This window comes from Mirounga angustirostris, unplaced genomic scaffold (assembly GCF_029215605.1).
Source record: "Mirounga angustirostris isolate CCGP_5_RB_7025 unplaced genomic scaffold, mMirAng1.0.hap1 SCAF_12, whole genome shotgun sequence".
NCBI classification, from domain to species: Eukaryota; Metazoa; Chordata; class Mammalia; order Carnivora; family Phocidae; genus Mirounga; species Mirounga angustirostris.
Window position 1 is genome coordinate 32,645,608 of NW_026991720.1, and position 16,180 is coordinate 32,661,787.

The 16,180-nt window shown below is 35.3% G+C and overlaps 1 protein-coding gene across 19 annotated transcripts in view; it reads right to left on the minus strand.

Annotated features, from left to right (window-relative positions):
• The window catches only part of ST7 (suppression of tumorigenicity 7), a 237,249-nt gene that overhangs the window by 175,018 nt on the left and 46,051 nt on the right, over positions 1-16,180 (minus strand). The window contains exon 1 of one of the 19 annotated variants that reach the window (XM_045864362.3): positions 10,442-10,981. The exons of 17 other annotated variants lie outside the window; for them this stretch is intronic. In XM_045864362.3, the coding sequence (XP_045720318.1) occupies positions 10,442-10,463 (22 nt within the window). In that variant the 5' untranslated portion in view covers positions 10,464-10,981. Of the gene's footprint in view, positions 1-10,441; positions 10,982-16,180 lie in introns of those variants that run through there. One more of the 19 variants, XM_045864360.3, reaches the window with a different exon arrangement.

Genomic DNA, 16,180 nt, shown 5'->3' on the forward strand with positions numbered 1-16,180 from the left:
GGAAAGCCCAATATTGTTAAAATGTCAACTATTCCCAAATTGCTTTCTAGATTAAAACATACTTTCAATCAAAATCCCAGCAGGACTTTTTGCAGAAATTGACAAGCAAATTTTTAAATTTCTATGTATATGAAAGGATCAAGTATAACCAAAGCAATTTTGATAAAGAACAGACCTGGAGGGCTTACCCTACCTGATTTCAAAAGTGATGATAAAGCCATAGCAATCAAGACTATGCTATTGGCCTGAGAATAAACATATAGATCTCTGGAATAAAATATAGAGACAAGAAATATAGGTCCATTGATTTTTTTGATAAAGTTGCCAATTCAATGAGGAAAGGATTGTCTTTTCAAGAAATGGTACTGAAACAACTGAATTTTGGTGGAAACCATGAATGTTCACCTTTATTTCAAACTATATATGATACTTAACTCAAAATAGGTCATAATACACACAGAAGCAAAACATATAAAACATTTGGGAGAAAAGGTAAGGAAAAAATCTTTACAACCTCGGGTAGGCAAACATTTCTTTTTTTTTTTTTAATTTTATTTTATTATATTATGTTAATCACCATACATTACATCATTAGTTTTTGATGTAGTGTTCCATGATTCATTGTTTGCATGTAACACCTAGGGCTCCATTCAATACGTGCCCTATCTGACTCAAGAAACTGAAAGCCTGGACTTCATCAAAATTAAAAACAACATCGTTACTAAAACTAAAAGCTATTAGCTAAAGAAAATAGTGTCAATACATATATCTAACAAAGGACTTGTATCAAAATATATGAAGAACCCTCAAAACTCAATAAGACAAACACCCAATTTTTAAAATGGGGGAAGTACTTGAACAGACACTTCATCAGTGAAGACATACCAATGGCCAATAAGCACATGAAAAGATGTTTAACATCTTTAAGAATGAGGGAAATGCAAATTAACATTGCATCACAAAATCTTATCACTACACATCCACTAAATTAGCTAAAATTAAAAAGACTGACAATACCAAGGGTTGACAAGGATATAAAGCAACTAAACACCTACATATTGCTGATGGGAATGTAAAAAAATATATAATCATTTTGGAAAACAGTTTGGAAGTTTCTCAACACTTGCATTTCTAGGTCTTTACCCAAGAGAAAAGAAAACATATGTCCACTCCGAGAATTGTACAATTATAGCAGCTTTACTCGTAAGAACCCAAAACAGGTAACAACTCAGTATCAATAGGCATATGGCTGAGCCAATTATGTTATTTCTACTACTCAGTAATAAAAAGAAATGAACTACCAACTGCCACAAACATGGCTGAAAACATTATGCTGAACAAAAGAAGTTACACACAAAAGTAGTATACATTGTATGTTCCCATTTATATGAAATTCTAGAGATTTGGAAATTGACTGCAAAGTGACACAGGGAACTTTTTAGGGTTACAGAAATGTTCTTTATCTTGATTGTAATGATAAGGATGGTTACATATGTATATTTGCCATAATTCATCAAACTGTTCACTTTAAATGATACATTTTATCATATGTAAATTGTCCTTCAATAAAATTATTTAAAGAAAAAACTGTTTTCCCTTGTCATATTTGGCATATTATACAATGGCAATTCCAATGAGAACCAATTTTTTTCTTTGATCCATGGGCACTAGTATCAAAAATAATCTCACCTACACTGTTTTAACTAAATGAGAAATATAATTTTAGTATTATTAACCTCTCTGTTCTCCCTTCCCCATGGCCTCACCCCCCATATCTAGTTGAACTTTAAATTTCTGGAAAGCTTTTGGCTCTCTTATTTCTTATCACACGCTAATCCTCTGCATTCAATAAATATTTGTGAAATTTAATCACACAGTCTCTATATCCTGTCTTACTTTTGTCACCTAATGTTATTCTGATAACAGACTAAAATTAAAGCCTTCAAACATCATAGGATTTTGTCTATTTTATTTTTTCTCTCACTCATTTTTTTAAGACTTTATTTATTTGGCAGAGAGCAAGACAGCACAAGCAGGGGAAGCGGCAGAGGGAGGAGAAAAGCAGTGAGCCGATGCGGGACTCGATCCCAGGACCCAAGGATCATGACCTAAGCCAAAGGCAGACGTCCAACTGACTGAGCCACCCAGGCGCCCCTCTCTCACTCATGTTTAACACAATCTTTTTTCAAACAAAATATTATGTAAGAGCCCAATATGTAAAACAGACTACATTTATAAGTTCAAATTTATAACATTAAAAAAAAAATCAACCAATGAGAACATAAGTTCATCTATCAGTCGTACCTATACTTTAAAAGTAGTTATGTTTAATATGTGAATATATCTGTTTTTGTTTTAGTTTTGCAGTTATTAAAAAGGAAATTCAGATCAAATATTAAGAGCAGGGTCACTGAACTAAGCGCATGGACCAAAGCCTGCCTACCACCTGGTTTTACAGCCCTTGATATAAGAATGTGGTTTTTTTTTAACATTTTTAAATGGTTAGGGGAAAAAAAATAAAAGAAGAAAAGCATTTTTTGGTATGTGAAAATTATATGAAGTTCACATTTCTGTGTTCATAAATACAGCCACACTCATTTGTCTATGGCTGCTTATTTGCCACAACAGCTGAGTTGAATAGTTGCAAAAAAGACTGTATGGTCCACAAGTCTAAAATATTCACTACTGCCCATTACAGAAAAAATTGGCAGACCCCTGACTTAGAGAAGCCCAGCAGCACTCTGTGGAACCAACTTCATGGAACAGCATTTAGAAACTACTTGTAGCAAACTGTACTTTCCAAAGATGGCCACTACACTATTTTCCATCCTACCTGCTCTTCTGCAATGCGACCTTGTCATTCTTTCACCAAGAGAAGGAGTCTAATTCCCCTCACCTTGAATCTGGGCTTGTCCTGGTGACTTGCTTAGCCAATATAATATGGTGGATGTGGCTCCTGAGACTTCCAAGACTAGGTCATAAGAAACCTTGCAGCTTCCTCCTAGGATTCTTAGAGTGCTCCAACATAGGATGCTTCCTCTGAGAACCTAGCACCATGCTATTAGAAACTTGAACCTCATGGAGAGGCCAAGTATAGGCATACCTGCCTACAACCCCAGCTGCACCCCAAGTCAACAGTCAGCTTCAACTGATATCCATGTGGGAGAGCTATCCTGAACCTCCAGCTCAGGTAAAACTTCAGATGACTGCTGCCCCAACAGACATCTGACTGCAACTGCATTAGAGACCCCACAAGAGAACCACCACTGGGTACGGCCAATCCATGGAACTGTGAACTATAATAATAAATGCTTATATTAAGCCACTATGTTTCGGGGTACTTTGTTATACAGCAACAGATAACTGAAACACCATTATACTAAAACAAATCTAGGGAAGTTTCAGATGAGAAATCCCAGACTCCTGATTCAAGTCCATGCATCACACCAAGCCAAACCCTACCAAAGCCTCCTGCTAACCCTAAGTGTTCTAGAAGTAGCTAAGGATGAAGGAAGTAAGTGGTAAATAATACTCTAATGTAGTCACTGTGATTTCCTAATCTATATGCATTCCAGTGAGGCTCAGTACTCCCCCAAATATGCAATAAGCCTGAATTTTAACAATTTGAAACTCTCACAAAGAAATGGAAAACAATTTTTCCAATTCCTAAAATTGTCTCAGGATTGGCAAGAGACAAGTCTTAGTTTTCATGCTGTAAATAAACTGGTGATTATAATACTTCATTATTTTTATTTAATAATCTTAAAAAATAAGTGAACTTAGGTGAAATGTAGTCAGCTATCAATATATAACTAAGTATCAGTATATAACAGTTTACCTATAACAAATATGGGCTTAATAATAAAAATCCAAATGCTATTCTGCTGTGTCACCTGCTCCTGCTCCAAAAGGTGACAGGTAAGAGTCATTGACTCAGATGTTTCTAATATGTGCCACTTAGGTGTAATACACTCCTTAGCCTAGAATATTTCATTAAACTCAATATTAACATCCTATAAAGCCCACACAGCATATTTTCAATAATATTACCTTAAGCTGCAGCAGATTCAAATTTTAAAGAATGAGTGCTTAGTATATGATAAGTACCCTGCCACACTCTGGGGATAGGTCTAAATTGATATAAATTTCATTCAAAAGAGACCAGTGGTGGCTCTGAATCATTAACTTATTGATATTTCTGAGAACCATAATGAGTCACAGAACGGTGTGTTTATTTTATATCTAAAGGGATATTACCATAACTCCTAAGATTCTTAATTTTTTCTTAATTCAGTAATTATTTGCAAGATATGTGACTATGATTCACACTAATGTAGAAAACAGTTGCACAGATAAAGTGTTTTAAGAGGAAAACATGCCAAACTTTAGTGGCTTAATCCAATCCTCCAAGAGTACTTGACCAATTAGCGATGCCTGCCATGGGGGGTGAACACTAGTGAGAAATACCTGGGCATTTGCCAACTCTGACCAGTTTCATCCAGTTTCATGCAGTCTCCTCTCTTCAGATCTCCCACTAAGTCCCTTCAAAGACTTCCATGAAAGAACTTACATGTCTTACAAAGTGATATTTCCCTTTCTTTAGCCAGTCTTTCTCACTGCTGAAGTCTACTCTCCACAGATAACCCCTGATAAGTGCTACCTTGGTACAAATGTCCTGGTCCAAAAAAGGAGATTCCCCTAACATCAAGATCCCCTAATACCAAGAGTTCATTGGATAAGCCGTATTTTGGGCCAGAAGAGCTTGGATGATAGGTGGCCAAACCCTGGTAGAATGTAGTAGAGCCAAGATTTGAATCCAGGCAATCGAGCACCAGAGTATCTGCACTTAAGTCATTGAACCTGGCACATGGTTGTTGCCATTTTTACAACATGTATTAAACTGTATCTTCATCTTTCAGTTCACAATTACCTGAATCCATTATTAATACAAGCAAAATCTCCATAAAATATTATAATTTACTATTCTAGCACAGCAATTATGACTACATCACAGGACCTGTAAATAATTCAAAATTTGTGTATTTCCTAATTAACATATTAATAAACATGTTAATAAATGCTTTATATTTGTTAGGAAAAACATGATGGAATAGCAATACTCTTTGAAAAACAATTTTTAAAACGGCAATTCATATTCTTGTGCTCCATATAGTCCTATATTGAAAATTTAATAGTATTTGAACATAATTTAATGTAATGACTATTATTATTGTTCAAATTACACATTAGTAAGTGACTTTTCCAACTCAGAATCCATGACAACAATGAGTCCTATTCACATCCTGTGTAACTCCATGGGGAGTCTATGGGGAAAGTTTCCATATATGGTCATTTTTCCCCATAGACTCCCCATGGTTTATACAGGATATGAATCTGGTCCATTGTGACAATGAAAACAACAGATCACTGAAAACTCATGTGTAATTTCTGCTGGACAAACTATAGACTAACAATTAGGGACGCCAATATTCAAGTGAAAATAAGTAATCTGAGAATTTAAAAATAACTACTGGGTATCTTTATTCCATTTCTGTATTAGCAGAATAAGTATATAAATATCCAGAAGAAAAATGTGTTTCTATCTTATTTAGTTTAAAATATTTTCTTGATACTAAAAATTACAATGTCAACTATTAACAGGCAAGAAACCCAAAAGGAAATTTCACATCAGAACTTATATTGTCAGAAGGAAAAAAAAGATGATACAGCAAAACAAGTCAAATGTTTTATGAGCTTTATTTAGCTTTCCCAGGCTCCTGATGACCATGTCCCAACATAAATCTCTGTTATCTATAATTATTTTCCCATATTTGTGACATTAGCAGCCTGTGGTATTCTACTTATCTGAAGTCATGCAGAATAATATTTTTCTTTTACACTCACTGCTTGAGTGCTGACTTAGAGGTAAGATTTTATGTGTATACGTAAGTATTTGTACTTTTGCTTTATGTAAGATGAAAGCATCTAAAATCCAATGCAGCTAAGTACTAACAGCCAGTTAAAGCTGTAGGAAAAGGAAATGGCTGTATCCCTATATTATCTTGTTCCATATGACAAAAACTAATAAAGGGAAAAACAAAATATAGTACTAGAATGTCAAACATATTAATAGCAAAAATAGTACTCTGACACAATTATTTAATAAGAAGTAGGACTTATTTTGAAATATGGTCCAGTTGTGAATAGCCATTTTTGAATGAACATGGTAACTATTAACATCTCAACTGATTGACAGAAATTACACCAAAACAATAGACCCAAGTTTAATCTCACGTATGACTGGTTATCAAGAATGGCCCTGAAATGCATGTAAAGAAAGGAGTGTGACTCATTTGTTTCTCTATCAAAGAGATGCCTGTTTAATTGTACAGTTTCTTGGTGACCTAATATTGCTAGAGTATATTCTTTTGACTATCTTCCACACAATGGCTCAAAATTTGAGATAATTACATTATTCTTAGAAACATGGTACCACACTCACTATTAAAACTGAGAAGCTGTCAGTTCCAACTTAATGCATTCATCAGTAATGAAAACAAAGGGCAGCAGCTGAACTTTTGGTGTCCATCAAAGATAAACCACATGGGGCATCACATGTATCCCAAATACTTTCCAGCACCTAGCTACCTACTCAGGGTGATGTGGGCATCCAGACAATGGCAGGGACAGCCACACCAGAGCTCAAGAGAACTGACATCCTGACACACATATCCATCATTTTCCCATCACCACTAAGCTCACTAAATCCTACCGCTTTATTGGCACGTTAGTTATTTCTTTTTCCCTTCCACAGATGCACTAGATGTTCTTTTCAATTTATTACAACTATAACAAAATTTTGGAAGGAGGCATTAAATGACGTTATTTGCCCAGAGGCATGTTGTTTCTCAAAAGGTAAGATATTGCTCTCTTCACTGGACTAATGAGGCAGGTTCTTTGGAAGACATATTAATGTGTTAAACTAGAGCACAATTCCCACCACAGCACACCTTAAATGGTACCCTTGAGGCCTGAAAAAGTTAAACATGGGAGGGGAGACAGAAGGAGGATGGAGCCAGATAAATGCTAATTGAAAAAAATGATCATTGTACTTGAAGTATTTACACTTTGGAGAATAACCGGCTTTATCAAGAAGGATATAACCAAATGACAGCAGTACAAAACCAGTTTTCTTGATTCCACTAAAAGAAAAGATGAAATTTTTCTGTCCCTTTATAAAACTTTAAAAGAAAAGTAAAATTGTCAAATTTTTGTAGAATTCAATTTATTGATTTTAAAAGATCATTAAGTCAAATTAAGTACCAAAAATATGCATTTTAATGACCACTTTCCTCAACAAAACTTTGCTGATAGTACTTTTTTCTTAAGCCTAAATTATTCTGACCACAGAAACTAAAATTGCATTTCCTCAAAGCAGATAAAAAGCAGACATACTACTCCCATTTTTAGAATGGGAAATTTCAGTAAAGGAAAAGCTCAGTGAAATACTTCAAGATGGTAACAGAGCTACAGAAGCTACACTTCCTGCTTTGTAAGGATTCATCCACATATAACATAGAACACTTGCATTCCAAGTGGGCCCAAAATAGACAGTAGCCAATCTACACAACCAAGGAGATTCAGATCCACTAAGTCAGAAAAACTGAGACTGGCACTGTTAAAGATATTCACTAGAATGCTATCAGAAGATATTCACTAAAACAATGTAAGAGCATTTATTAATTCTGATGCCTTAGCTATGTAAGTCTTTAACTTTGAAGAACAAGTGTCTACTCTTCCAAGTAAATTTTTTGACATTTTTAAGGCTTTTGTACGTGTGTGCTGGAGGGGAGGGGTCTTTTTGGTAATTAAATGGAGCAATACTATTTTAGTGACACAGAACATGTTATGACGTGATACCAGCTACTAAAAATTCCTGACTACAAAGGTCTGAAACATAAAATCAACTTACTCTAGTATTTGAAAAAACGAGGACATTGACATTTCCTTCTCTTATAGGCAAAAAGCAAGGGAGAGAGAAAATTTACAAGGGCCATTTACATGTGACTCTAAAAGAAGCAGAAAAGAAAAAGAAGTCAGAATAGTGATTTCCTTTTGACTGGGAAAGGTCGTCACAAAGGAACTTTCTAGGGCAATATAAATATTCTGTATCTTAATCTGGGGCGTGGTTCCATGGGTATAAACATAGACAAAAATTTACCAAGCTGCATACTTTGACATACACATTTTATCCTATGTAAACCATACTTCAATTTAAAAAGTAAAAGCATCCAATACAAGCAAAGTACTACAACCAGAAATCAAAAATAATAATGAAATCAGAATGTTAGAAAAAAATGACCTTTCCAGGATCTAGCACAATATTGTACACAGGGTAGATAAACAAGTATTTATTATAAAAATTCAGTGAGAATGTCTTAGTTGGTTTTGAAGATCCCTTCTGAACTAATTAGAACTTGAAATGTGACTTATTTTTCTGAATATTCTAAATATAGACAGTTTCAGCCTATAAAGCCTCCAAAAGGCAGAAATTAAAGGCCTAGAAAGCTATGCCTCAAAACAGAAAGAAAATACACTTGTCTAAACTCTGAGTATAGATTTAAGGCATCTCCTTATCAAAAGAAGGCAGTCCTTTCTCAACACTTAATGATTATCACTGCGAATACAAACCTATCTGTGGTCTTCTAGTGATAAGCAAGAAGCAAAACTTAATACTCAATTAGGTTAAAAAAAAAAAAAAACAGTCAAAAATCTGCATGATGGTCTTCTGAATGGTATTCTGTCTGTTCAGTAATCTGGTAGCTACGGAGACCAAAAGCAACCAGCAGTTTTCAAACATACAACATAGCACATGGGTGACATTATTAAAAGATCAGGTTTGATAATCAAGAAAGGCTGTATCTGCTTAGTAAACCTGGCCAGACATTGTTAGAGTCCCTAATCCAAGAGCCCAAAGACTCCCACACTGAGTTTCAACTTCTATTTTCAGCTAAACAAAGTAATAAGACTAATTTTCCTTCAGCAGATTTGTCCACACCTAGGCTCCTACATCAACAAAATTCCATGACTAAAAGGAAACTGTAGAAAGTCTTTGCCACTTAATAATCTGTTCCTATTTCTTGGGTGACAATAATTCCAGATGTACCATTAAGTGAATTCAAAAAATATTTTTAAATTATTAGAAAATAATATTATCATATGCTTAAGGGAACATTATGTCTCATTATTATTCTATCTTGACCTTCATTAGTGTGGTTAATTTCAGCAATGAGAAGCTTCCATGTGAAACAACAAAAATAATCAATCCTTTAAAAAAAACAATCAAGAAACAGAAAAACTGAGGATTATAAGCTCTCTTGAAATACAACTATTCTAGAACAATCATCAGCTGCACACAAATAGGCACACTAATCACCTGAGATCAGAAAGAAAAGGTCGGATTATAAATTCTTAAGAAATGCATTTCCTAAATTCCTGCCCTAACCCCCTTCTCCCCACAAAGATGGTATCTTGCCAATTTTTAATGTTCTAGGCCAGCAGGTTGAGTCTCTTCATAAATACTTAACTGTCATCTTTGCTTATGACAAAATATTGACAAATGATATTTTGATATTGCTATTTGATAATGACAAAATATTCTGCAAAGCCTGTGTGACTGCAAGGATAAGTTCTATTATTCTACATCCAACATTAAATAATACTCCAATTAGTCAGGCTGGTCATCATTTTTTAAATACCAATTGTAGCTGTCTACAAGTGCTGTCCAGCCCAGCCCATTGTGCAGGGCCTGCTCTGCACCAAAGCAATTTTATTGTATAAGTTTTAAGACAGATATGATGCTGCTAGACTGTGACGCTAGCCAGCGTATCGACACTGAAATCATTGTGTTAAAAAAAAAAAAAAAATCTCTACAATAAAGCTTATTTCTTTTTCTTTAAATCTGCATATAATGACTACTCCTATGCTTTCGTAAAAATATGGAGGAAGACGGTGTAATGACACCTTTTTTTTTTCCTTTTAGATAAAAACCATAAACCCTTTTTCCCTTTCTAATAAACACTATCATCTCAGATCCTCCCAGTTTCTACTTTAGGTTTAAGGACCATTATAGAACCCACAATAGATCTGTGACAGACTTGATCCCATCAATTAACATGTTCTGGGGAGACTGCCTGGATTCCTGTCTTCCTCCCTCCTCCCTCTTGAAGGCCTGGTTTTGACCACACTGACATCCCTGGCCTTAAGAATGAATAACCCAGTTAAGGAGGAGTCCCTTCCCTGGGACCAATTCCTTTGTAATCAGAGCCAAAATACAAAGGCTGTTAATGACCTAAGGCAAAGTGATATGAAGTCCAAGCCAATGAAACCTTGACAGCAAACAGATTTCTAAATAGCAAAGAAGTGGGATCCATTTACTTACATGAAGATTCAGTGCCAAACATGGCTGGCTCCAGAGGCTGCTTTAAAAAAATTAGAAGAAAGAAAAAAAAAAAAGGAAGGAAATAAAATCGAGGAGAGTGTACGTGTGAGAGTGAAAAGATGGGCCGCTACACAGCAGGGGTCATGAAGACACACAATGCAGTCCAAGCTGTGTCCAGCTGCCAGATTCTCCTCTTACAAGCTTCAGTGTCCTCCCGTGTGATTGAAAAGCAAGGTCTCCCACAGCACAAAACCCGAAGAGCTGCTTTTGAAAATCCAATAGGGAAAGGCAAGCCAACGTGGCTCTTCTGGGATGCAGTGAGGCAGGACTAGGTAGCAGCAGGGGCAGGCCTGGGAGCAGCGGCAACAGCGGATACCGCAATCCCCAGCCCTGCTGTAGCAGTAAGACAATAGCAGGGCTTATGCATACACCGATGACGTCAGAGACACTGCACAGACCAACGGCGCTGCTTGAGCCAGAGGCTCCAGGGGCTTCAGGGGAGCAGGCGATTCAAAGGGGAATTCCTTTGTCACAAAATGCACAAGACCCAGAGCCACATATATATTCACCCTCCTGATGAGATCTTCATCCTGTAATACCAGGCACTAAAAAAGACCTCAAAGAAATTTAAATATTGGCTTTACAGCAACTAACCACAAAGATATCATGCAGATCGGGGTTCTTGGTTTTATGCAGCAAGTGAAACTTTTCAAGGGAATTAAAAATATCAGAAACGAGAAAAATTAACTACTTTTAAAAATAGCTACAGAACTCATTGTTTTTTCTCTATGCTTATGCTACACTGACAGATCAAGGGCTGTACACTCAATCACAATTATGTAAAAATATGTATACTATTGCACACACATTCTGGACATAAAAATATACCCACAAATATACCCATATATTAACAGAAAAATAACATTGTAAGTGCGTAGAACACTGCTTGGCACACAGTGAGCTCTCAAATGGGTTAGCAATTACTTTATTAGTTATGTTGCAACTGTTACTCAAATGTGAAAACCACAGCTCTAGGAATATATTATCAATTTATATTTCTCTTATCCCATTCCTTTGGCCTTATTTTTCTTCATTTTGCCTTATGAGAATTCCTGTCCTTTTCTAGAGTAACTCAGTCATTTTAAGACTGTGTGCACACACCTGTGTATACCTGTGTGTCGGTGGGCACACAGGACCCATACATTTCTTTTCAATCTACTCCTGCAAAGAAATAATTGAAGATATTGTTATTGTGTCTCTTGACTCACTTGATAAATAAAACTCTTCCTGCATTGCCTTTACTCTTAGAAATCTGGGGTTTTTTTAAAGCTAGAAATATGCAGACTTTCATTGGAGTATCTATCCAACACAAGCAAAAAAAAGAAATTTTAATGTTTTAAAAACACTGAAATGCACAAAAAGAGTGTATGTGTGTTTGTGTGTGTGTATGTGTGTATTCCCACAATCCCACACTTTTAAAATCGTATAAAAGAGGAAATTCAAGAGCTCAAGTTTCCTTTCCATCCATTCATTCAAGGTATATATCCAATATTTTCTTACATTTACAAAGACATGTTTTTATATAATATAGTTTTTAAACATTAAATTCTTTTTTAAAAAAGATTTTATTTATTTATTCATGAGAGACAGAGAGAGAGAGAGGCAGAGGGAGAAGCAGGCTCCCAAGGAGTAGGGAGCCCGATGCAGGACTCGATCCCAGGACCCTGGGATCATGACCTGAGCCGAAGGCAGACGCTAAACCATCTGAGCCACCGAGATGCCCTAAACATTAAATTCTGATATGAATGTGGAACTGCAAACTACCATCTAAAAATATCATTAATAGCTTTTCTGGTCAGTATATGTAGATCCATCTCATCCTTTTAATGGTTGCATAATATTCTATTGTGTGGATATAGCATAATTTATTCAAGGTAATTTGACCTTTGCTTACTGAAAATGCTAAACCATTATGAAGAAAGTGCAATGATACTATATAAGATAAAGAACAAATATTTTGTTATAGGAAATAACAATAACTAATGTTTACTGAATATTCATGATGTACCGAGCACTTTTCTGGAAGTTTTACATGTATTAACTTATTGAATCTTTATAACAACCCTAAGATGTAGACACCTTTAGTGTCCATATTTGATAGAGAGTGAAATAATTTGCCAAGGTCACACAAGTACCAAATGATAAGCTGAGATTCAAACCTAGGTCATCTGGTTCCAAAGTATATGCTCTTAACCACTCTTCCATAATGCTTCTTGAAAACTAATAAATACTTAAAATTACATTTTAAGGTATCCACTAAAACAAGGAAAATAGAAATCTACTGAAAATGTGGAGAAAAATATTCTTAAAAGAGAAAGGTCACCAGAGAAAGCTAAGAATGACAGAGGACTATGCTGAAAATATGCAGGTATTAAGAAAAATGCATCCCTCCCAAATCATTGATCATGGCAACAACCAATGGAGAATACCAATAATGGTGTTGAGATGTAACTGTAGGAAGTGCAAAAGGGCAATACCCTTCAAAAGGATTGAAACCAGAATATTACCTTATGTAAGATCTATTTTAAACTGCATACCAGATGTTGTACACGAATAGCCACACAAAAGGTGGATGGATGTGGCCAATAGAAAGGCAAGAGGAAAAGTAGAATGAGAAAGTGATCCCAGGTAAGAGATATTTTCCATCCGAGGCCATAATCTATGTGCAATAACTGCTCTGCCAAGTCATTGATGTAGCTCCTTTCTTCACTCACACATGAGGTGTATGTATGCATCTATAAGTGCACTTTCCTGAGTGCCTAAACCTACTGCTTGGTCTGACTTCTGAGAGTAAGTTAAAGGCGGCAATATTTTTCAAGATGTCAACTTTTTAGAGAACTATAACAGGGTCAGTATGTTAAAAAACATTAGGTATCTCACTTGCCAGCAAAACTGGACACAAATGACCACCTCTGACTCCTACTAAGGTTTCTATAACCTCTGGAGGCCTGAGGTATTTCTAAATACTTTAGAAGGTTGGAATCCATATCAGGGAAGGCCCATCTTTGACAAAATGGATTCCAAAACCTTATTCTGCTCTAATTCTCTCCTCTAGGCGGTTGGCATGAGCTCAGAGAATGAAGACAAATTTTCATGTGTTGCCTAAGGAAAATATAATGAAATAAAACTGATCTGATATCTTCTATGCCCCTCCAAAAAAAATCACATAATACATTCCAAAACCAAAGTGATCTTTGAATTACCAGTTCTGTTTAATTATGCCTATCTGCCAGCAATCTTAATTAGTAAAGTGAGTATTGTTAATTTCAGGATAAAATGAGCAATGAAAGGAAAGATCAATATTCAAAATAATTTAGTGGCCCAAATCATCATTGTTAGATGAGAACACTGTTGATAAAGAGAGATAGTAGGGAAAATCTTAAACCCAAGTCAATAGTCATTTTTAGAGGAAACCCCACTCATAAATCACTCAACAACTCTTTCCTGGGAGCCTGCCATTCTGCGCTCCAGGGGTACAGCCAAGAACAAACCCCTCCTCTACGGAGCTCATAGTCTGGTGGGTGAGACAAACAAATATGTAATATGTCAGGGGTGGCATGTGCTATAAAGAAAGGTATGAGGAACTCGAGGCTGAGGAGTGACTGAAATTGAGGGTTATTCAGCTAAAACTGTCAGGTAATGCTACCCTTAAAAGATGACATTTTCAACAGAGACCTGAAAAAACTGAAAGGAAACCACATGGATGACATGGAAACCCTGTGGGAGAAAGAGCAGTCCAAGAAAAAATAAATAAATATATCTATTCTTGAGTCATTAAGAATCATGTTCTACTGCATGATAACCCCTTCAGTGCTATGATAATGTCATTAAGTACAAAGTGGTTATGCTTCATGAACTGTGCTGACAGTAAAATAAATTCTCTTTTCAAATCCAAAAAAATTCACTCTCCCATGAACTGAAAACATATGCGTTCTTCTCTTTGCAGTTTACTAGAGTAAATATACCTATATTTGCAATTATGTAAATGTTTATAAAAATCACCATAGAAGACAACATCCAAAATAGCTTCCTACCACATCAGAAAACTAAATTAATTTATCTATTAATGTTGTATGAACTTAAACCACATATTCTCCCTAGAGTATGCACAATAACTAATTTTGAAAGTGTCATATCTGGAATTTCCCTGGAGACTTTGTTCACACTAAAGTTTCCTTAGTATTCCTCCTGATGTCTACTTAGCATGTTAAAGTTGTGTGTCTTTTGGAATACCACCTATATGTTTATAAAGTATTATCTAAAAACAACATAGAAGTGGTTTAGTGGTGATATATAAACTATAGAAAAATGAAAGAATCAATGATTCTGTTCTTTGGAAAATAGGTACAAATTTCTAATTGAAAACATACTCATAGTAAAGCTTCCTGTAAGCTTTTGGAAATTTCAGTTCTTTGCATTTGGCTATAAAGTGTGTCCCTTTCTGCTTCTACAGAATAACACACATAGAGTTAGCCTTCTAAAAGGTAAGTCTATTTTATTTCAGAGCTGTGAAACAAAAATTCTGGTACACTAATCTTATGAAAAAAATTCCAAATATACACACCACACACATACACACACACACACACTTATACTTGCTTTAAAGAAACACTAAAACAAGAAAATATGGATCTATAGAAAAAAAGATTTGAGGCAATTATTTTAAAATGTTTTATCTTCAAAAAGTATTTTCCACAAAGTCCTTTACATAACAAGCTCCTAAAAGTTACATTTTAAATTCTTAATCTCACAAAAATTTTACAATTTGGTACCATATTGTCAAAGATACACACACACATCAAAAGGGATCATTTATAGAGAATGTAAGTAGAGCTTAATCTAAATGCACACTGGGATTTTGTCATTACACTGGGTATGCAAGGTGGGTCTCTGCCCTGATGGAAAATCTTCCAAAGCCTATGTTCTTTAGTTTAAAAGGAATCTGTCAGAAAACAGTGTTACCATTACCCAAAAGTTCAAATTTAAGGTAATAATAAATTTTGAATTAAGGTGATTAATTTTTGAATTTGCTCATAAATTTTGGCAAAGACTCATGTCTTGTCCTCCTTACCATCACCTCACCTCCTAATCCCACTTTCACCCACCTGATCCAAGGGAATCCCCCACTTATTCACCAAGCAACCAGCAACCATGGTTAGTCTAACCTTAACTTTATTTCCAAACCTGTACCAATTTACCATTAAGAAACTAGAATTTGGGAACAAGGTTATGCAGTTTAAAAAAGAAAGAGGCTAGTTATTCATCCGAAATTTCTGGACACATTAATACTCAGAAAATTTGGGATAAAAACTGAAATTCTCCAATTACCACATGATGTCAACTCTATCTAAAAGACTGAGCCACACACATGCACGAAACGACTATCACAATGCCAAAAATATTTTCTAGAAACCAGAAGCTCTCTGTAGACGGTGTCTATATTTTATTCTTTGTGTGGCATAATCTGAACTCAAATGTTTGTCCTCTAAACCTTCTGGCCCAGAGGGGAGGCATGAGAATTAATTATGGATTGCATTTTATTTTAAGTCTGTTTGATTATGACCCAAACTGAAATAGAAAAAAACAAGGGTATATCTGACAAATTCCCTTAAGTGCTTATCCTAAATTAACCAAAATTTGCATACAACAAATTCATACATCGTATTTTTAAAAATACAA